Raw genomic sequence first — 21,364 nt, forward strand, 5'->3', positions numbered from 1 at the left:
ATGAACATCATTCACCAGAAAAATGTGGGAAAGTTAATGTTCTGTTTCAAAGAAGTTTCAAAGACAACAGCAAATTTTGTGGAGAAAGTTGCCTATATTATTTATGTTAGAAGTGTCTTTTCTCATTACTGTCATGAGAATATCTCTGCCTTTTCTTGCAGATAGTAGATAATCATATTGTTGGAATCTCATCTCTAGTAATTTGGATATTACAGTAGTGGTGGTCCTTCTGGAGTATGACAGGTAATCCCAGGGGTGAATCCAAGGACTGGTCTTTAATTGGACTCCAAGGACAACACTTCTCATGAGCCCTTTAGACTCGTACCTTCATTCTAATTTATCACAACCAAAATAGCAAAAACACAATTTTGTGTGTAAATCTGATTTCCTTATTTTATTTATTTATTTGAAATATTTATACCCCACCCCTCCAGTACACTACCGCTCAGGGTGGCTCACAACAATAAAATAGATACAATATACAATAGAAGTAATAAAATTAACCAAATTAAATAAACACGTTAAAAGTCAGGTTAAAACCCACAATCAGTATTAAGTTTCAAATGAAAAGTTATTTTAAAAGCTAAAAATTGAGAATTATAAAAACGAAAAACTAAAGAACCTACCAGATATAACCAAAGATGGAGCATTAAAAAACCTCTTTTAAAAAGATGTGCTTTTAGTTGTTGTTTTAAACACTGAGGGAGGGAACATGATGAAGCTCTTCAGGGAGGGTGTTCCAAAGCCGAGGGGCCACAACTGAAAAGGCCCTGTCTCTAGTCCCCGCCAACTAGATCTCTGTCAGTGTCGGGGCCATGAACAGGGCCTGAGACTATGAATGAAGGGCCCTGGCAGGTTCATATGGGTGAATGCGGTCCAACAGGTACCCCAGCCCCAAGCTGTGTAGAGCTTTAAAGGTATCAGCCCCAGCCCCAAGCTGTGTCAGAGCTTTAAAGGACCAGCACCTTGAACCGAGCCTGGAAGCTGACCACTAACCAATGAAGCTGCCACAGGATGGGTGTTATACTCATGAAGCGAATTGCGCACACAGGTATCCTTGCAGCAGCATTCTGGACCAAACAGTCTTCAAGGGGAGCCCCACGTAGAGCACATTGCGGTAGTCCAATCTGGATGTTAGCAACGCATGAGTGACTGAGGTCAAGTCCGACTTCTCCAAGTAGGGTCGCAGCTGGCGTACCAGCCCTAGTTGCTAAAAGGCACTTCTGTACACCGCTGTCACCTGCGCCTCCAAGGGTGTCAGGTCCAGAAGCACCCCCAAGCTGTGGACTTTGTCTTTCAGAGGGAGTGTGACCCCATCCAAGACCAGATTTACTTCATTACTTGGATGATCAGTTCTACCAACCCAGAACACTTCCGTCTTATCGGGATTAAATTTCAGCTTCTTTGCCCCCATCCGGTCCAGAACAGCCTCCAAGCCCTCATTCAGAGCATCCATTGCCTTCCTGGTGTCTGCTAAATTAAAAGATAGGTAGAGCTGGGTTTCATCAGCATATTGATGGCACCGCAGCCAACACCCATGGATGACCTCCCCCAGAGGTTTCATGTAAATGTTAAACATCATGGGGGACAGAATAAATCCCTGTGGAACCCCATAGGCCAAAGGCCCAGGGGTGGAGCAGGCACCCTCCAACACTACCTTCTGAGTACAACCCTCCAGGTAGGAGTGGAGCCACCATATAACTGTGCCCCCAAGTCCCAACCCAGAGAGAGGTCCCAGAAGGATACCATGGTCAATGGTATCAAAAGCGGCTGAGAGGTCCAGGAGGATCAACAGAGTCACACTCCTTCTGTCTATCTCCTGGCGTGGGTCATCCACCAGGGTGACCAAGGCAGTTTCCATCCCATATCCAGATTGGAAGTTAGACTGGAAGAGCTCTAAATAATCAGATTCATCCAGAACTGCCTGGAGATGAGACGCCACAATGCTTTCTTCCATGTGGGAAGCCACAGGCAAGAGTTGAGGGCATGCCCTCTCTCCTGTTGTTACTCCCCTGCAACTGGTATTTAGAGGCATGTTGCCTCTTACCATAGCCCTCAGACTAGTATCCATTGATAGACCTGTCCTCCATGAATTTATCTAAACCCCTCTTAAAGTCATCTGTTAGATGTCATAGAGACAAGATATTAGGCAAGCATGTGTTTTAACTGGATGTTTTAATTGTGTTCTTGTGAGCCGCCAACAGAACAATTTGTCTTGGGGCAGTTAGCAAATAAAGTATTATGATTATTATGGTTATAATAATAATAATTTCAGAAATTACCAGCTCAACAGAGCAAAGTATAAAGCAAAGCAATGTACTCTGGCTGGCATGTCCTGTAAAGCGGAGCAAGAGCTCCATCCTTGGAAGAATCCAACTACCGCATGCTAGGTTTGTCCCACGGCTGAAACACACAGATGGGGGAGGTGAAAGTCAGTTTCTTCCCCCTTCCTTTATTTCACTTGCCTGCAAAAGCCCTTTTCACATCCAGGCATTTTGTCTGTGAGGGTCACACAGCCCTCAGAGGCATATTCCTGGACATGAAAAGGGCTTTTTTAGGGAGAGGAGAGAAGTGATCCCATTTGCCTCAAATGTTTTATATGATTTTTAGGTTTTAGTTGCTGTTTATTTAAATTGTAAACTGCCCTGGGATTCTATATAGGACAGTATATCAATGTGATAGATAGATAGATAGATAGATAGATAGATAGATAGATAGATAGATAGATTTGACACCCTGCTGCGGCCTCACATGTTTTTACAACTCCATTTGCCACCTTGCCACCACTTTTTGAGTCCAGTCATCACCCTGCCAGCACCTTGAATGTCCTTGCAAGTCCGTTTGCAATGCCCCTCTGCCAGCTTGCATGCCCTCACAATCTCCAGTACCTCACCACCAACTCATGTGCTCTCACAAGGCCCATCACCCCTCCCCTATGCTGTCTTGTGTGCCCTCTCAGAGTCCTCTCACCACTCACATGGCCACCTCACATGCTCTTGCAAGGCCCCCTCACCATCTTTCTGCCGACTTGCATTGCCATGAATGGACCCCCACCATCTTATTTGGTGGCGGGAGGAAACAAATGCCAATAAAAGGAAAGGAAGGGAGGAGGGAACATATAGAAGTGACAAGAGTGCTCATATACTCTCCTTTTCAGGCAACTACTGTATATTCAAAACCAGGAAGTCACACTGTAGAACTTCCAGCCCCTTCCAGCCTTAGAACCCTCAAATGTCAAAACTGCTGATCTGTTAGTTAATTTTATTCTGTTATTATGGAGACTTCAGTGGCTAATTACTCATGAATACTGGATGGATTCATTCAAAACAACACAGGATTATTATTATTTCTAATATTTATTTATTGATCATCATCATCATCATCATCATCATTTATTTAGACACCCCATAACAAGTGTTTTCTGGGTGACACACAAAACAAACCAATACAAGCACACAAAAATAGAAAAAAACTTTAAAACTTCAAAACATTTAAAACTTTAACAACTTTTTAAAACCTTCAGGATATACCTGGATTTTTTAAAAAAACATTTAAAGGGACATTAAAAATAATATGTTTTATCTGATGGCAAAACTTAGCCAACAGTTGTTCTCTTGAGTTGAAGGGTTCAGTCCTTGTGGTGCTCTTTGAAGCTTCTTCACAGCCTGACAAAGCCTTTTCAGCACATATATCATATCATATCATATCATATCATATCATATCATATCATATCATATCATATCATATCATAGTATTGTCATCAATCCATTGCCTGCTCTAAAAGATGGCAATGTGGGGGATTGATCATGGCCCAAGAATGGCAAGGGGCACACACCCTCTACATGGTCATGATTCTGACCTTGTAAATTGGATTCAAGAAGTGGGAGCTGCAAGTAGTGCAAGAGAGTTCTGTGTACGCCACTTCTTCCAAGATATGAGGCCTAGGATAAAGGGGGCCTAGTGAGTCTTTCCTCAGATTCCTCAAAATCATGTAACAAGCACGATTAATTCATTCCAATAAATGTCCCTTTCCTTTCACACCCAGCAGCAAGCTAGCCTTGCTTCTTGGATATTTGTGATCCCTTGTGAAGATATTTGACTTTCTTTGCCATGTTGTAAAAATGCTCTTATCATGTTTTTCTAGAATTAATTAAAAGGGAATTTAATTTTGAATCTTAATTTTCATTACATGAAAACAGTACAGTTTTTTAAAAACATAGAAATGACTTGGAGAACCAAACGGCTACCCATAATTGCCCACTATGGGCTAATGGGCATAGTAAGTGGAATGGCACTGCTCTTTATTCAGATCTTTTCCTCCCAATCAGTTTCCAGAAAGCCCCCTTCACGTCTCTATTTCTCAAGCTGTAGATCAGAGGGTTGAGCATGGGAGTCAGAGCCCCATATGCTACAGATATGACTTTATCCTTGTCAGAAACAGATTTCTCTTGGGGCTTCAAGTACATGATCATGATTGTGCCATAAAAGATACTGACCACAGCAAGGTGAGAGCTACAGGTGGAGAAGGCCTTCTTGTGACCCTGTGTCGAACGCATGCGCAGTACAGCCAGCCCTATGCGCCCATATGTCACAACAATGAAACCAAATGGTGGTATTAGGAAAATGAGACAGGAAATATACAAGTAGAGCTCAGCAATATATGTATCAGAGCAGGCCATTTTAAGGAATGACTCCAGCTCACATGCAAAGTGGTTGATTGTATGTTGACCACAGAAATCAGTAGGCAGCAACAGTGCATTGATGAGGGTTGTCAGGCAAGGAAAGGCCACAGATACAGCCACTAGACAAATGCAAAATCTCCAACTCATGATCTGCATGTAGTGTAGAGGCTGGCATATAGCTGCAAAGCGATCATATGCCATGACAGCAAGGAGGATGCACTCTGTTGCGACAAGTAATAGTCCAACATACATCTGGACCAGACATCTGGAAAAGGAAATTGTGGGCCTGTGATTGAAGCAGTTGGCCAAGGCCTCAGGAACTGTGTTGTTGGTGAAGATGAGGTCTATTGAAGAGAGGACACAGAGAAAGAAATACATGGGGGTATGAAGCCGTGCGTCAGCAATACTCAATATTATGATGAGGCCATTGCCAAGAACAATCATGATGTAGGCCACCAAGAGGAGACCAAAGAACACAGTCTGAGCTCTGGGGTGTTTAGATAACCCAATTAAGATGAACTCCGTTACTATTGTCTCATTTGAAGCTCCCATCACATTCTGTGCCCTGTCTCTCCTGCAGGGAAGAAAGAAGGAAATGTTTAGAGGTGGTACAGGATGGTTTGGAATTCTTGCTGATCTCTTCTGAAAGAAGCATTCCCTCTCCTTCCACTTATTAAAAATACAATGGCCAAAATCCAAGACAGAATAATGCACACTGAGGTTTTTTGATCCAATGCATTGGCCAGTTAAGACTCATTGAAATCAGTGAGGTGTAATTACAGCTCATTGAGTGTTGGATTGAAGTTATTGAAATCTACAAGTTATCATTTGGCTAAATTAGGGACTAGATGTTAAACTAGCTGTGATTAAATAGCTATAATATCTAACTGTCCATTTAATTCATATTCAAATTATGAAGCCATTCCATCCTGCTTCCAGACACATATTGTCATTTGGTGAAAACGTTACCCATTTGGATGGCTGTGATTTCCAATACTTGCGAATGCTTTGGAATGAAAAGGTGAAAGGTCAAGCATTGCTTTTAAACTCAAGAAACTGCAATTCTTTCTTAGAAATATCTGTTGCAACAGTTCTATTTTCAAAACAGTAGGCCACTGTTCTGTTTCCCTTATCCTGTCGACTGCACTTTTAATAACCTTACAGTAACAATGTGGGAGGCTGTTTCAGAAGTTGGACACCAATCCAGACGTGCTATGCACTGCAGCTGTCAGAAGAAACACAAGGAAAAGGAAACCATTGATTAGCAGTGGAAGCTTTGCATAACCAAATCACTAATATCTTCTGATCAGTGAATTTCAAGCAGCTCAAGTTATTCCCACTGGCAATTAGTTGACACTTTCTCCTTAGTCCCCCTTTAACCACACTCTTTTAAAAATCAATTCAGTGGGCTTTAGTCCATTTTTAAAAAGAGCAAGTAATAGGAATGTGCAAATTGATTCAGGTACAAATTGATTTGTACCCGAATCTAGCTGATTCGGGTGATTTGGAGACAAAACAGATCACACCTGTGGTCCATTGGCTAGATTCGATTACAAATGAAATTGTACCCGATTTGATTTGAATCGATTTGAGATTCGGATCCCTCCTATTAATTTCCCCAGATTACCATCTTTCATTTTTTAAAAAAGCTAAGCTCTAGCCCTTGTAGAAGTAGAGTTATGGAGCAAAATGTGTGTTCATTATTTTTCAAGTGTTTGGATTCTTCAGTGTATAATAACTTTCCCTCAATGAATCCCTATAAGGATTCATTACACACTTTCATTTCTTTTATTCATTTCGACTGTCTTTTTGACAGTGCCAACTGTCAACTGCCATGTGCCAACTACAACCCACTCCCACCTGCAAGGCAGTGGGGTACTGCCCCACTGGTTCTCATTCAGCATTCTTCTATATGTTTGACAATTTTGTCCTTAAAGATGCTTTCCATCAATTTACCTGGCACCAAAGTTAAGGATCCTCCTTGAATCTCTTTTTGAAAATCAGAGTTATATTAACTACTTTCCAGTCCTCTGGTACAGAGCCTGATGGCAGAGACAAGTTGCACATTTTTGCTAGGAAATCAACAATTTCACATTTGAGTTCCTTCAGAACTCTTGGGTGGATGCTATCTGGCCCTAGTGGTTTGTTATTTTTTAGTTTTTCAAGACAGTTGTTCTGTCCCATCCTCTCCCATCACCTCAAATTGGCTGAGTTCTTCAGCCTCCAAGCATGAGAAGCTCAGCATCTGATATATGGTCAGTATTCTCCACTGTGAAGACAGATGCAAATAACTCATTCAGCTTCTCTGCAATCTTCTTATGCTCCTTAATAATCCCTTTCATGCCTCATCATCTAAGGGTTCAACCGCCTCCCTGACAGGTTTTCTATTTCTGATGTATTTAAAGAAGTTTTTGTTATTCCCCTTGATACTTTTGGCTAAATGTTCCTCAAACTCTCTTTTGGCCTCCCTTATTGTCACCTTGCATTTCTTTTGCCAGAGTTTGTGCTCCTTTTTGTTCTCTTCATTTGGACAGGCCTTCCAATTTTGGAAGGAAGTCTTCTTCCCTTTTATGTCTTCCTTGACGGTACCCGTTAGCCATGCTGGCATCCTCCTGGACTTAGTGGTACCTTTCCTCCTTTTGGGTATACAATCTAACTGGGCTTCTAGTATTTTGGTTTTGAGTAAACTCCATGCACTCTGGAGCGAAGTGACTCTTACTTTTAAAAGGCTAGCTGCCATTCTGCACAGTGATATCAGTGGGAATAACTCATTCAGCTTCTCTGCAATCTTCTCATGCTTCTTAATAATCCCTTTCATGCCCCATCATATAAGGGTTCAACTGCCTCTCTGGCAGGTTTTCTGCTTCTGATATATTTAAAGAAGTTTTTATTCCCCTTCACACGTCTAGCTATATGCTTCTCACACTCTCTTTTTGCATCCCTTGTTGTGTCTTCACATTTCTTTTGCCAGAATTTATGTTCCTTTCTGTTCTCTTCATTTGGGCAGTGTGGTGTTTTTGTTTAATCAATTCATTGATCCAGGCCAGCTTTTGAATGGTGCTTTATCTACTTTTATTCCAGTCCTAGAGCAGAGGTGGGGCTAATAAACAGCCAGCAGCAAGAGCTCTGAAGGCAGACTGCACTTGCCTCCCTGTAAATAATATATGTCTCATTAAACCATTAAGAATCCTGATTCAACTCCACTGTCTTTTCCTCGTATACCAGAACACCAGAAAGATTAGGAAAAAGATTAACATAATACTAAAAATATATATTTCTAAAACCTGAAATCTCTCTCTCTAAAAACTATGAATATGTTGTTGTTTTCAAATAATTATATCAAAATATGGAATACACTAAAAACTGATTTGCAAAGATGGACTAGAATGAACTTATCTTTATTGGGAAGAATTTCAGTTGTGAAGATGAATGTTTTACCTAAAATGCTGTTTCTTTTTCAGACTATTCCTATAATCAATACATTAACCTGTTTCAAGCAATGGCAAAAGGACATAACCAAATTTGTTTGACAAGGGAAAAGGCCAAGAATTAAATTTAAAAATTTAAAAGATGCTAAAGAAAGAGGTGGTCTTACCCTGCCTGATTTAAGGTTGTATTTTGGTTTTATGCTGTTTGTTTGACGTGGTTAAAGCAATGGATAACATTAAAAAATCCCAGAATACTTGATCTGGAAGGATTTGATAGAAGGTTTGAACAGAACATAAGAACAGCCCTGCTGGATCAGGCCCAAGGCCCGTCTAGTCCAGCATCCTGTTTCGCACAGTGGCCCACCAGATGCCGCTGGAAGCCACAGACAGGAGTTGAGGGCGTGTCCTCTCTCCTGCCATTTCTCCCCTGCAACTGGTTTTGGTTTGGCACTCATATCTGTGGTATGACAAAAGCAAAGTGCATAAAGACTTTCTTAATCACTATGTAAGAAGGAGTCTAATGGGAGTGTGGGTAAAATATAAAAAATAGCTGGAATGTAAAACTCCATTATGGGTATCCCCGACTGAAGCTTTGGCACGTAAAGAGACAAATATGCAATCTGAATGGGGTACTTATAGGGATTTGTTATGCTTTCAAGAGAAGGGCTGTAAATTAAAAAGTCTAAAGTACAAAATCTGGTTAGTAACTGGTTTCAGTATCATCAGCTAAATGAAATGTATAAGAAGGATCTTAAAGTTGGATTTGAGGATCAAATGTAGAGATTCGAGAAGGAGTTGTGTGAAAGTGATGAAAGATTAGTCTCTAAGATGTATAAGTTGTTGCTTTTGGAGGAGACAAGAGATGAAGTGGTTAAAACGACTATGATAAAATGGGCTCAAGATGTGGGTCATAATATAAATATGGCTGCTTGGGAAAAATTATGGAAAACTGATTTAAAGTTTACTGCATGTTATACTTTAAAAGAAAATTATTATAAGATGATGTATAGGTGGTATCTGACACTGAAAAAATTAGTATTAATGTATAAAAATGTTTCAAACAAATGTTGGAAATGTGGACAATGTGAAGGTACTTTTTTTCATATGTGGTGGTCATGTGGGAAGGCAAAGGCTTTTGGGAATATGATATATAATGAGCTGAAGAAATTTTTTAAACTGACATTTCCTAATAGGCCAGAATCCTTCCTGCTGGGAATAACTCAAGGAGAGCTCTCCAGAAGAAATTCAACATTTTTTTATGTATGCAACCACGGCGGCTAGAATAGTATATGCGCAGAAATGGAAAGACAATAAAATGCCCTCAAAAGGAGACTGGTTGATAAAAATTTTGTAATATGCTGAGATGTGGCAAAACTTACAGCACTTATAAGGGATGAAAATTTGGAATGTTTCAAAGAAGATTGGGAACCATTTTTACTTTACTTAAAGAACTATTTTTCTAATATGGACCTTTCAGCAGGGTTTGAATTATAGTAATAACAGCAGGTTGGGTTGGGTAAAATTGAGTAGTAATGTGGAGTATGTATGTTTTGAATTATTATAGCAAAGGTTTATATGTATAGTTAATGTGAACCACGCAGACTGGTAAGCGGGAGGTCAATATTCACTTAATCAAATAAATGAATGTAGTTGGATTGTAAAACTATTGTAAAAGCCAATAAAATTATAAAATGCTAAAAGAAATGAATATGGATAAGAATGGGTATTTTAATAAGAAGAATTAAAAGTTCTCTATAGAACAGCTTAAAACACAAGTAATAATGTATTAAACATCTTCATACATATACCAATAAAATACTTTAAAAGTGTCCCAAAGTATATGTAGTGAAATTGTGCTCACAAATGAGCTAAAATCCCCTTTAAAACCTGTCAGTTCAATGCTGTGTTGCCAAATAGTATGAAGTCTTCTTAAAGTCTTGTCCAGTAAGTCAAACGGGTTTTGACTTTAATGTCTCCTTCAGTGACTGTATCATGTGCTATCGTAAGGGCATAACTCCTCCAGACTGCGTTCTCCTACTCACCTAGTGTTGCATCATTCTAAAAAGTCTAAAAAGTGTCGCATTATTCTAAAAAAGTTAAGAAGTCAAAATCCATTAGCTTAACATGCAACCATCTCCTGCAAAGTTACCAGGGCCATGAAATGAGCCACATTTGAGCCACAAATATTTAAAAGAGGACAAATGTGGCACATTCCATGACCATGCCATTGATTTGGCTCATGAAGGTCACCAAGGTGTGGTGAAAACCAAAGTGTTTTTAAGAGAGAAAGTATGGTTTCCTGGAACTGATGCCCATGCTGAACACCATGTGCAATCTTGCTCTCTGTGTCAGGCTGCAGTTCCTTGGAGTCACTCGGCTCCACTGCAAGTTTCTCCTTTTCCTTCCTCACCAGGGGTGGAGGTCAGTGTTGATTTTTGTGATCTCCCCAATGGCGGGCATCTGTTGGTTGTCATTGATTATTACAGCCATTTTCCAGAGGTGGAAATGCTTACCAGCACTTGAACTAATCCCTAAATTGGATAAGATTTTCTCACCCTATGGTGTTTCAGCTGTTCTCAAAAGTGGCAATGGACTATCTTTTCAGAGCTCCCAGTTTCCTCAATTCACAGGCTATCCAGGTTTCAAATATCAAAAAATCACGCCATACTGGCCACAGGCTAATGGGGAAGCTGGGAGGTTCATGAGGACACTCAAGAAAGTTCTCCAGATTGTCATAGCAGAGGGTGCCAATCTGAAACAAGATTTATTTCATTTCCTCCACAGCTAAAGGTTCACTCCCCATGACTCTACCAGTGTGGCACCAGCTACCCTTAGGTTTGGCTAACAAGTTTGGACAAAACCGCCACAACTTGACATTCCATGTCAGGACACTGCTTTATGTCAATGTGATGAACACACAAAGAGTGAGATGAAACAATACACTGATCAATTCAGACAAGCCATGGTACTACTACTGAAAGTCAGTGATATGGTTTTAGTGGGAAACCTTCGGCTTTGGAACAAACTGTCACTGCCCTTTTATCCTGCACCATATCAAATAACACAGATAAAAGGTACCATGAACACAGCACAGTGGGGTAATCATACAGTCACAAGAAATATACAAACCACCACAGAGCACACATCAGGCTTCAAGCTCAGATGGTGATGACTCCATACCCAGTGACAATGTCATCCCATCCAGCTCTCCTGATCCACCACCAGTGCCTGCAGCCCCATGTGATCCTGAGCAGTGCCGTTCAATTACCTGCAAAGAATCAATCGTCGGGCTCCAAGCTATTTGCAGGACAATATTACATAGCAGTAGCTGGTCATGAGTCTGTGGACCAACCTTGATCTGTGTTCTTGTTTTAGGTGCATAGTTTTGTGTTCTGAATTTCGTTAGTATTTTGATGGGACTGGTCTTTTATTTGGGGGGAAAGGAGGGATGTGGTGTTTTTGGTTAATCCATTCATTGATCCAGGCCAGCTTTTGAATGGTGCTTTAGTTACTTTTATTCCAGTCCTGAAGTAGAGACGGGGCTAACAAACAGCCAGCAGCAAGAGCACTGAAGTCAGACTACCCTTGCCCCTCTGTAAATAATATCTCATTAAACCGTTAATATTCCTGATTCCACTCCACTGTCTTGTCCTTGCATACCACAACTCTTTCCTCTGGATTCTACAGCAGGACTTCCATTTTCTGAAGGAAGTCTTCTTCCCTTTTATAGCTTCCCTGACTCTACTTGTTAGCCATGCTGATGCCCTCCTGAACTTGGTGGTACCTTTCCTCCTTCTTGGTATACATTCCACCTGAGCTTCACCTTCTATTATTGTGGTTTTAAATAAGTTCCATGCTTTCTGGAGTGATTTGACCCTCCTGACTTTCCTTTTCAGCTTCCTTTTTATCAGTCCCCTCATTTTGGGGAAGTTTCCTCTTCTGAAATCCAATGGATCTGTTTTGAACTTCCTTGGCAATGCTCCACTTGCATATAAGCTGAATTGCATTACACTATGATCACTGTTCCCCAATGGTTCTACAGCTCCGACATCCCACACCAGGTTCTGGGCACCACTCGGGATTAGGTCCAAGGTTGCCTTCTCTCTGGTTTTTTCTGCAACCAATTGTTCTAAGGCACAGTCATTTCGCATGTCTAGAAATCTGGCCTCCCTGTCAAAACCCATATGTGAATTTCCCCAGTCTATGTGAGGGTAATTGAAGTCACCCATTATTACAGCTCTGTCTCCTTGACACCTCTCTGATTGACACCTTGCTTCTCCAACTCCAGGTTGCTCTCAGAGTTTTGATCCAGAGGGCAATAGCATGTCCCATGTAACACATTTCCTTCCAGTCCTCATATTTTCACCCATAATGATTCTGTGGAGGACTCCAGTCCTCCTAGGTTTTCTAGCTTGTTGGATTCTATCCCTTCTTTAATATACAGTGCTACTCCTCACCCAATCCACCCTTCCCTGTCCTTTCTGTAGTGTTTCTAACCAGGAATAACAGTGTCCCACTAGTTCTCACCATTCCACCAGGTTTCCGTTATGCCCATTATATCTATGTTTTCATTAGCAACCAAGCACTCCAGCTCCCCGATCTTGGCACATTGGTTTCTGGCATTGGTGTATATACATCTATACGCCATGTCTCTTACCTGGCGTTGGCATGCGCTATCTCCCTTACCATCATTTGACCTTTTTGGCCAGCTGTCATGTGTTTCCATCTGCTCTAGTCCTTGTTCTACTCTGTCCCCTTCTAGTGTATCTGAAACATTTGCACCTTCACACCTTAGGGGATTTTGCCTGCCAAACAAGATACCACCCAGTTCCTGTTGGCAATCCCTCAGGCATTATTTTAAAAGCTGCTCTGTGACCTTTTAAATTTTAAACTTTACATTCATGTATGCCAAACTGCAATCTCTATCTTTCTGTGTGAGTCAGAAGGAGGCAACCTATCACAGCAACTCACGAGGAGTTTTTCCTAAGAGTAGGTACATTCCTTCACTCATTTATCCCTCACTGCACACTCTCAGGTATCTCAGAACAGACTGCTTGGGAATTACTGCTTTGTGCTCTTCAACCCTCTGTTTTGTGCTTCAGCAGTCTGGTTCTATGTTGGATTCAGTAGAGTCCATCTTAAAATGTTGATGAGGGAGAAGGGTGTCCTTAGAGAGCCCCAGCAGGGTGTGGGGCCTGGGACAAATCAGCCAGTTCATGGTCCCCTTCCAGCTAGTTTTGATGGCAGCCACAAGAGTGGGACCCAGGCAGTCTCCCTGCTTGCCTTGCCCTAAGGACAGCCCAGATGAAGAGTCTTATGATGGACAGGAGCATTCCAAGACAGCTAGAACTCACTGAAGTCAGTTGGAATCAGTGAGCAGCTTCCAGGTTCGTTAGTGAAATCTAAGTCATGACCAACATAGTCCCATTAATTTCAATGAGATTTAGTTATGACTAACTTAATCTGGATGTTGCTCAGTATTAAAAAAGACAAAGCGAATGTCAGGGAAGGCAAAGTTCATACTAAGGATGTTAGTCAGAGTAGGATGAGAGAGAAAGGGCAATGTAGAAGAAGAACCTTCTCAATTGTTTTTTGCCTCAGGATTTACTGTTAGCCGTTATTAATATGTTACAGAGATTGTGAGTTAATAAGATATGTTCTGTTCATGATTTGATTTTTAAATAATTATTTACAGGTGGGGGGGTTACAATTGCCTCTGTCTCTTCTATGTGTCTGAAGGAAAATGTGTGAGTCTCTTGCTGCCTTTGACACATAGATGCTCTTTTCCCCCCAGAACTAAAGGAAAGACTGGAGGTATATGCAATCTAAGAAACGACTAGGGTGAAAGAAAAAGATAACACATATAATCTAAAAGCTGCATTTTTTACACATGTTATTTGTAAACTGGTTTCTCTTACCCACTGTTAGTTCTCCCAGTTTTTACTACATAGACGTCTAAGATGTTTTATAAGTACCCTTCACTCCAACATCATTTCAAAAAACAATAAGAAGTTCTAAGAAATTCCTTGGTGCCAGCAGATTTGCCTTTCTTTTTGAAATCAGGGCATTCAATCAAATCTCGTTCATATTCATGAATACCTCATTCATTCATTTTGGGGTCCTCCCATAATGTCCTTTTACATTTTACCAAAAGAAAGGCTGAACAATAATAGTTTCCACCTAAAACTGGTGACTTGAAATAGAGAGCTCCAGAAATTTATTTCATTTGATTTGTAAGGGTACTAACCTTTCTCTCAAATCTTAGAGGTCTTCAGGATTCAAATTAGCCTTTTAAACCAGTCTCAGGATGGACACCATATACTGTAGGAAATGGGAGGAAGCTAATATTCCTTTTCCGGTAAGTTCTGGAGACAAAGGATTTGTTTGTGAAAAAAGTTGCTTATATGCCCATGTTAAACTATCCTGTCTTCACCCCCGTGCTGAAAACTGTTCTTCCCATCCCTGGAGCCAGAGGATGATGATTTTGTTGGCACCTGTTCCCCAGGGATTTACAAGATACATTGCGACACTTGGCATTTCTGGGGAATGACATGTAGGCTCAGAGGTCATTCCAAGGACTGGATTTTAATTGAACTCAAAGGATATCTGTTTATATGAGCACTTACGTCTCAACAACAAATTATTATATCTTCATGTGCCTCATATCAAATACTGTAGGGAAGCAGAAAAGTTATATAGCCACAAATATTCTGACTTTTAATGTGATTCTTAACAGTCTCAACCAAAATCTACTTGTAAATTAGGTACACTTTCAGCCTGCTTTCCAGTAGGCTTATGAGATCACCTGGCATTTCATGTGTGTGTCTGTGTGTCTCTACCTATCAACTTTGCAATGCATGGAACAATATGAACCAAACTGGGTACAGCTGTAGGGACACAAAGAGACACCTCAGTGGTGTACTTTGTGATGATGTTATCCACCCCAAATCAAGTTGGTGGATTCATAAACTTTTGAGGCACATGAGGGCTATCTTGTGAACCGCCTAACCAATTTGAACCAAATTTGCTACAACTGTAGGGATACATAGGGATACCTCAATAGTGTAGCTTCATTTCATTCATTTCAATTTTTAGATTTCTATCCTGCTCTTCCTCCAAGGAGCTCAGAGCGGTGTGAGAGATTGATTGATTGATTGATTGATTGATTGACTGATTGATTGAGTGCCATCAAGTCGGTGTCAACTCTTAGCAACCACATAGATAGATTCTATCCAGGATGATCTCTCCAGGATGATCTGTCTTCAACTTGGAATTTAAGGTCTCTCAGTGGTGCATTCATTGCTGTCGTCATTGAGACCATCCACTTCGCTGCTAGGCATCCTCATCTTCTCTTTCCTTCAACTTTCCCCAGCATTATAGACTTCTCAAGGGAACCGGGTCTTCGCAAAACATGTCCGCAGTATGATAGTTTGAACCTGGTCATTTATGCCTCACATGTGTACATGCTTATTTTTATCCTCACAACAACCCTGTGAGGTAGGTTAGGCTGAGAGAAACATGACTGGCCCAGAGTCACCCAGTGAGTTCCATGGTTGAATGGGGATTCAAACCCGGATCTTCCCGGTCCTAATCCAACACTCGCGTAAACATTTGAGCCACAAGAAGGGTAAATTGTGGACCACCTAACCGATTTGAACCAAATTTGGTACAGTTGTAGTGAGTGACACACAGGGATCTCTACACAGTGTGGTTTGTGAGGATGTCATCCACCACAATTCAAGATGGCAGACACATGAACATTTGAAGTGCAATTGGGCTAACTTGTGAACCACCTAACCAATTTGAACCAAATTGTCTGCAGATGTAGGGACACATAGGGACAGCATAAGGGTATAGTTTGTAATGATGTCATCCACCCTGATTCAAGATGGTGGGCTTGTGAACATATTCTGTAAACAAGTTGCTCTTTAGTTCTCGATCTGGCCAGGTTCCGGTTTTGAGTGTTTCCCTTGATGGGATTGCACTCCCCTTGAAAGAACAGGCTCATGATTTGGGAGTCATCTTGGACTCGCTGTTCCTGTTGGAAAAGCAGATGGAAGCTGCGGCCAGGGGAGCCTTTGCCCAGCTTTGTCTAGTGTGCCAACTGCGGCCTTACCTTGACCAGCAGGCCCTGGCAACCATAACTCATGCCCTCATCACCTCTCGGTTGGACTATTGCAATGCAATCTACCTGGGGTTGCCTTTGAAGATGTCCTGGAAGCTTCAGCTGACCCCAAATGCCACGGCCCGGCTGCTTATGGGCAGCAGAAAATATGGCCATGTTTCACCTTTGTTGCGGTCACTGCATTGGTTGCCAGTTTGCTTCTGGGTCCAATTCAAAGTGCTGGGTATCACCTATAAATCCCTTCAGGGTTTGGCACCTTTGTACCTTCAGGACCACCTCTCCCCTCCAACTTCGACTCACCCTGTGAGGTCATCTCAGGTGGGCCTTCTCAGAGTTCCGGGCCCAGGAGAGGTATGTGGGGCCTGGGCTTGTGGGAGGGCCTTTTCTGTTGCAGCCCCCTCCTTAGGGAACACCCTGCCTCCTGAGATTTGTAATGTGATTTCCCTTGTGCCCTTTAAGAAGCTTTTGAAAACTTATTTATTTTGCCAGGCTTTTCGATGTGCGTGTGTGTGTGTGTGTGTGTGTGTTTGTGTGTCTCCCTTTTTTCCTCTTGTTTTCATTGTTGTTTTAATCTATGTAAACTGCCTCGAGTCGGGTGTTCAATAAATTTGCTAAATAAACAAACAAACAAACATTTGAGGTGCAAGTGGGAACTGATTTGGACCAAATTTGGTACTGTTGTAGGGACACATAGGGACACCTCAAACACATAGAGGCTATTCACACGGTCTGCAAAAATCGAGCTAAGGGAGCCTAGCCGGGCTTTTGCAGCCCGTGAGAACCACACCAGGCTCGGCTGCGAGCCCAGTGGTTCCTAAGCAAGTCACCCGCTTCTGTAGCCCAGTGCTTAAACTGGGTTTGCAGAGCGAGCACGCCGCAAACCTGGTTTTAGCAATCATGAGTTGCCACCGTGCCGTGCTGCGCCACAGCTACTCACAAGTAGACCCCTGGAGGTGAGGCAAAAAGCTGCCTCCCAGCTCTGGGGGTCTCAGATCGGCCCCCGCTCCCCCCAGCACACGCCAGCTTCGTAATGGAGCCGGAAGTCATATTGGCAGCACGCAGAGCAGACTGTCTGCTCGTGTGTGGGGATAGCAGGCTAAGCCTGCTCTCCCTGCTCACCTTTCCCATGATCGTGAGACCTGCCTCATAGTTTGTGATGATGTCATCCACCCCAATTCAAGATGGCAGATGCATGAATGTTTGAGGTGCAAGTGCGCTAACTTGTGAACTGCCTAACCGATTTGAACCAAATTTGGTACAGTTGTAGGGATAATGAAAAGAAAGTAGGCAGATTAGCTCTTACTAGAACAACTTATCTCTCTATAATGTTCCTTTCTGAGATCCAATCCCTCACAGACTTCGCTTGAGAATAAACATAACCATGTATACCACTCTGGGCTCCTTGGAGGAAGATTGGGATATACATGTAAAATATTTTTAAAAAATATCGCAGGCACGATCCAGCTAAAAAGAGGCATTTTGATGGCAATTGGCTGAGTTGAAAAATTTAAGCAAGTAGTGATGAATAGTGCCTCCAAAGCATAGGGGTACTACATGCATCCGGGAGTGTCATTCCCATTAGCAGAGCATAGAGGGTCAAGAGGCAAAGCATGGTGAGCCTAATGGTAGGGTATACCACATGAAATGCTGAGTACAATTCATCTAAGGTGCAGAATTCAGGTTCAGATATGTAACTACTAAGGTGTAGATAAGTATCTAACCACTTTCTCTTGGGCAAGACAATGAGGCTGTTCTCATGTGCACCAGAGGCATAGCTATAATTGAACGAAAGGGTTCAAAGAACACAGGCCCCCAGCTCCTGAGGGCCCTCCAGCTCCATCCCTCCCTATTTTCTTCATTGTCTCCCTCACTCTGGGGGGCCGCCCAAGAGAGGGATGAACACAGGCCCCCTCTCCCCTAGCTATGCCCCTGATGTGCACCATACCAGGCTAGGGAAGCCCAGCCTGGGTTAGCCTGCACATGAGAACTGCTGGGATTGGGCCAGATCCTGGTGGGACAGCACTGCCTAGCCCAGCTTTTTAACCCAGCTTTTAGCCGGGCTTAAAGGCTCAAGTGCGCATTCGAGCGAGCATTTAACCCAGGCTCTGAGATCATGTGTTGGCTGGGGCTATGTTCAGCCTCTGTGGACACAGAAATGGATGCCTAAAGTACCTATCTGCTGGGGGAATCCCCCACTGTGGGATTTCCAGAGGCCAGGACACATCATCCTGGCCTCTGGAGCTCCATGCTGCACCATGCAGTGATCTCAGTGATCATCGGGGGTGGGGGGAGGCTGAGTTGGACCAGCCTTCCCTCCCCCCGCTCCTCCCCCCGCTTATGTGAATGGCCCCTTAATGTACTCCCTTCACAAGTTTTACAGAGGATATGCACTGGGATTCCTGTCTTTGAGGGTCTGTCCATGTAATAGCCAGGATGTTGGGTCAGTGGAGCATGTTTTGTTGTCCTGCAGTTTCTATTCTGGAGCTCACCAACAATTGATTATGCCTATATTGGCTGCACTGCCAGGTAGATCCAATCAATTTTTTGTTAAGTATCTAATAACAGATAAAATCCCAACACTACTGTGCAGTATGAAAGGCAGCCTCAGTGGTATTGTGCAACAGGGCTGCTGTGGAGTGACTTAAAACTGTTTTCAGGCAGCCATGCAATGCTCATTTCATTGTTTCCAATGGAAGGAGCTGTGGATGGCTACCCAGAAGCAGTAAGCCATTTTGCAGCAGCCCCATCACACAAAGCCATCAAGGCTGCCATTCAAGTTGTGCAGCAGCCCCAGTGGGTCCCTAACATCAACAGAGAGCTGCCTGTCATGCTGGCCAGTTCTATGCAAGAAAGTTCATCTTGCCTGAAGCAAACTTAGAGTGAAGCTGAAAGAAAGTATAATCTTCACCATTAGTCATTTCTGTAGCCGTTAGTGTACACTATGGGCCACTCTGCATAATACATGGAGTGGACCATTCTTTATTTTGACATCTTCCTTCTAACCAGCTTCCAGAAAGCCCCCTTCACATCTCTGTTTCTCAAGCTGTAGATGAGAGGATTGAGCATGGGAGTCAGTGCCCCATATGCTACAGATATGACCTTTTCCTTGTCAGAAACACATTTCTCCTGGGGCTTCAAGTACATGATCATGATTGTGCCATAAAAGATACTGACCACAGCAAGGTGAGAGCTACAGGTGGAGAAGGCCTTCCTGCGACCCTGTGTCGAGCGCATGCGCAGTACAGCCAGCCCTATGCGCCCATATGTCACAACAATGAAGCTAAATGGTGGTATTAGGATAAAGAGGCTGGAAAGATGCATGAAAATCTCACTAATGTGTGTGTCAGAGCAAGCTAGTTTGAGAAATGACTCCAGCTCACATACAAAATGGTTTATGGTATGTTGGCCACAGAAATCAGTAGGCCGCAACACCACTGTGATCAAGGTTATAAAGAAGGCAAGGGCCACAGAACCTGCCACCAGAAAAATGCAAAATCTCCAGCTCATGATCTGCATGTAGTGTAGAGGCTGGCATATAGCTGCAAAGCGATCATATGCCATGATAGCAAGGAGGACACACTCAGTTGAAATGAGTAATAAGCCAATATACATCTGGGCCAGGCATCTGGAGAAGGAGATTGTGGGCCTGTGAATGAAGCAGTTGACTAAGACCTCAGGGACTGTATTGCTGGTGAGGATGAGGTCTATAAAGGAGAGGGCACAGAGAAAGAAATACATGGGGGTATGAAGCTGTGGGTCAGCAATACTCAATATTATGATGAGGCCATTGCCAAAAAGGCTGATGAGGTAGGCCACCAAGAGGAAACCAAAGAACACAGTCTGAGCTCTGGGGTGTTTAGATAACCCAATTAAGATGAACCCAGTTATCAATGTCTCATTTGAAGCTCCCATGATATTCAAGGTCTTGTCTCTCCTGTAGTAGGGAAGAAAGAATGAGATGTTTAGAATGGGACCAAAAGAAGTTCCATAAACTTGATTCTCCCTAAAAAACTCAAGTGTTTTTACACTAGCTCCAATTCAGCTCAAAGTTAGCCAAACTTAAGTTTGTTGGGCGCTATTCAATGTGTAGATACTCACACAATCTGGCTGAAATCAGTGAGGCCTAAGCACAACTAATTCTCTGCAGTAATCAAGACAATTGAAATCTATGGGTTCTCATCTGACTGAAATTGGGACTAGATGTGGGATTAGTTCTTCAGATAAAACTTTATTGTACTAGCCATAGGCCATGACAGAATAGCGCTAGCATATTCATAGGCCTCATTCAGACGTAATGGCAAACCAAAGTTAAATGTGGCAGAGGTTGTAGCTCCATTATGCCCGAATGCACAAAACTGCAGTTAAAGGCTGAAAGCAACCTCCGGTTTGCCTCACCAAACCCCAAATCAAACTTTTGGTTATCTCTAAGGTTCGCCGCCAAGCCCTGAGGATTTGCCACCAAAGTTTTACGTTGTACTTGGGATGCTGCCATAACCATGGTTTTGCACTGATTTTCAAACCACAGTCATAGAGGCGGCAGTGTAGACTCAGTCGAGGATGTGGTTGCTCCATGTTTTCAGCACTTTGCTGGCAGCCTCGTGGAAAACTAGCCCCACCTCTCCTGTCAGTTATGCAGCTATGGAGTTGCCAGGAAACAGGGATGCTGCCACACCCCATCATGGACTTGTCAGACTGTCAAGCTGCACAGTTGCTCAGAGGCATCCCCTGTTCCCACTCTGTCACTCCCCCCACCGGCAAGCAAGTGGTAATATAATCAGGGCATCCCCTCACAGCACTGGTAGGGAAGCAAATGGTGTGTGTGTGTGTGTCCAGGGCTAGGCACAAAGGGCAGACTCAAGCAGGGAACCTGGAGCAGTAAAGTTCTATTTTTTTTTAACATAAAGGTTGGGGAATGGGGGCCTTGCCCCTTCCCCATGTGAGGATATTTGCTCCCTAGGTTTGCTCATGAGAAGAACAGTCTGTGAGGACTAAGTGCAAATGCAAGGGGTGCCATTCCGGTTATCTGGAAAATGGCCATCACCATGCTGGAGACTGAGTCCATTATATCCCACAGTCCGCTCTCACATAAGAGTAGCAGATTACGGGGAGTGAGGGAGAATGTTCTGTGC

At 42.8% G+C, this 21,364-nt stretch overlaps 2 protein-coding genes across 2 annotated transcripts; both read right to left on the bottom strand.

The window, feature by feature from the left end:
* Positions 1 to 4,301: 4,301 nt before the first annotated feature.
* Positions 4,302 to 5,126, bottom strand: LOC128343745 (olfactory receptor 13H1-like). Its single transcript, XM_053293177.1, has one exon. The coding sequence runs from the start codon at positions 5,124 to 5,126 to the stop codon at positions 4,302 to 4,304; it is 825 nt and encodes a 274-aa protein (XP_053149152.1).
* Positions 5,127 to 19,214: 14,088 nt separating this feature from the next.
* LOC128343746 (olfactory receptor 13H1-like) lies at positions 19,215 to 20,147 on the bottom strand. The gene has a single exon (XM_053293179.1). It carries the CDS (start codon positions 20,145 to 20,147, stop codon positions 19,215 to 19,217), a length of 933 nt encoding a protein of 310 aa, XP_053149154.1.
* Positions 20,148 to 21,364: the final 1,217 nt, after the last annotated feature.

The sequence above is a fragment of the Hemicordylus capensis genome, chromosome 2 (genome assembly GCF_027244095.1).
Source record: "Hemicordylus capensis ecotype Gifberg chromosome 2, rHemCap1.1.pri, whole genome shotgun sequence".
Taxonomy (NCBI): Eukaryota; Metazoa; Chordata; class Lepidosauria; order Squamata; family Cordylidae; genus Hemicordylus; species Hemicordylus capensis.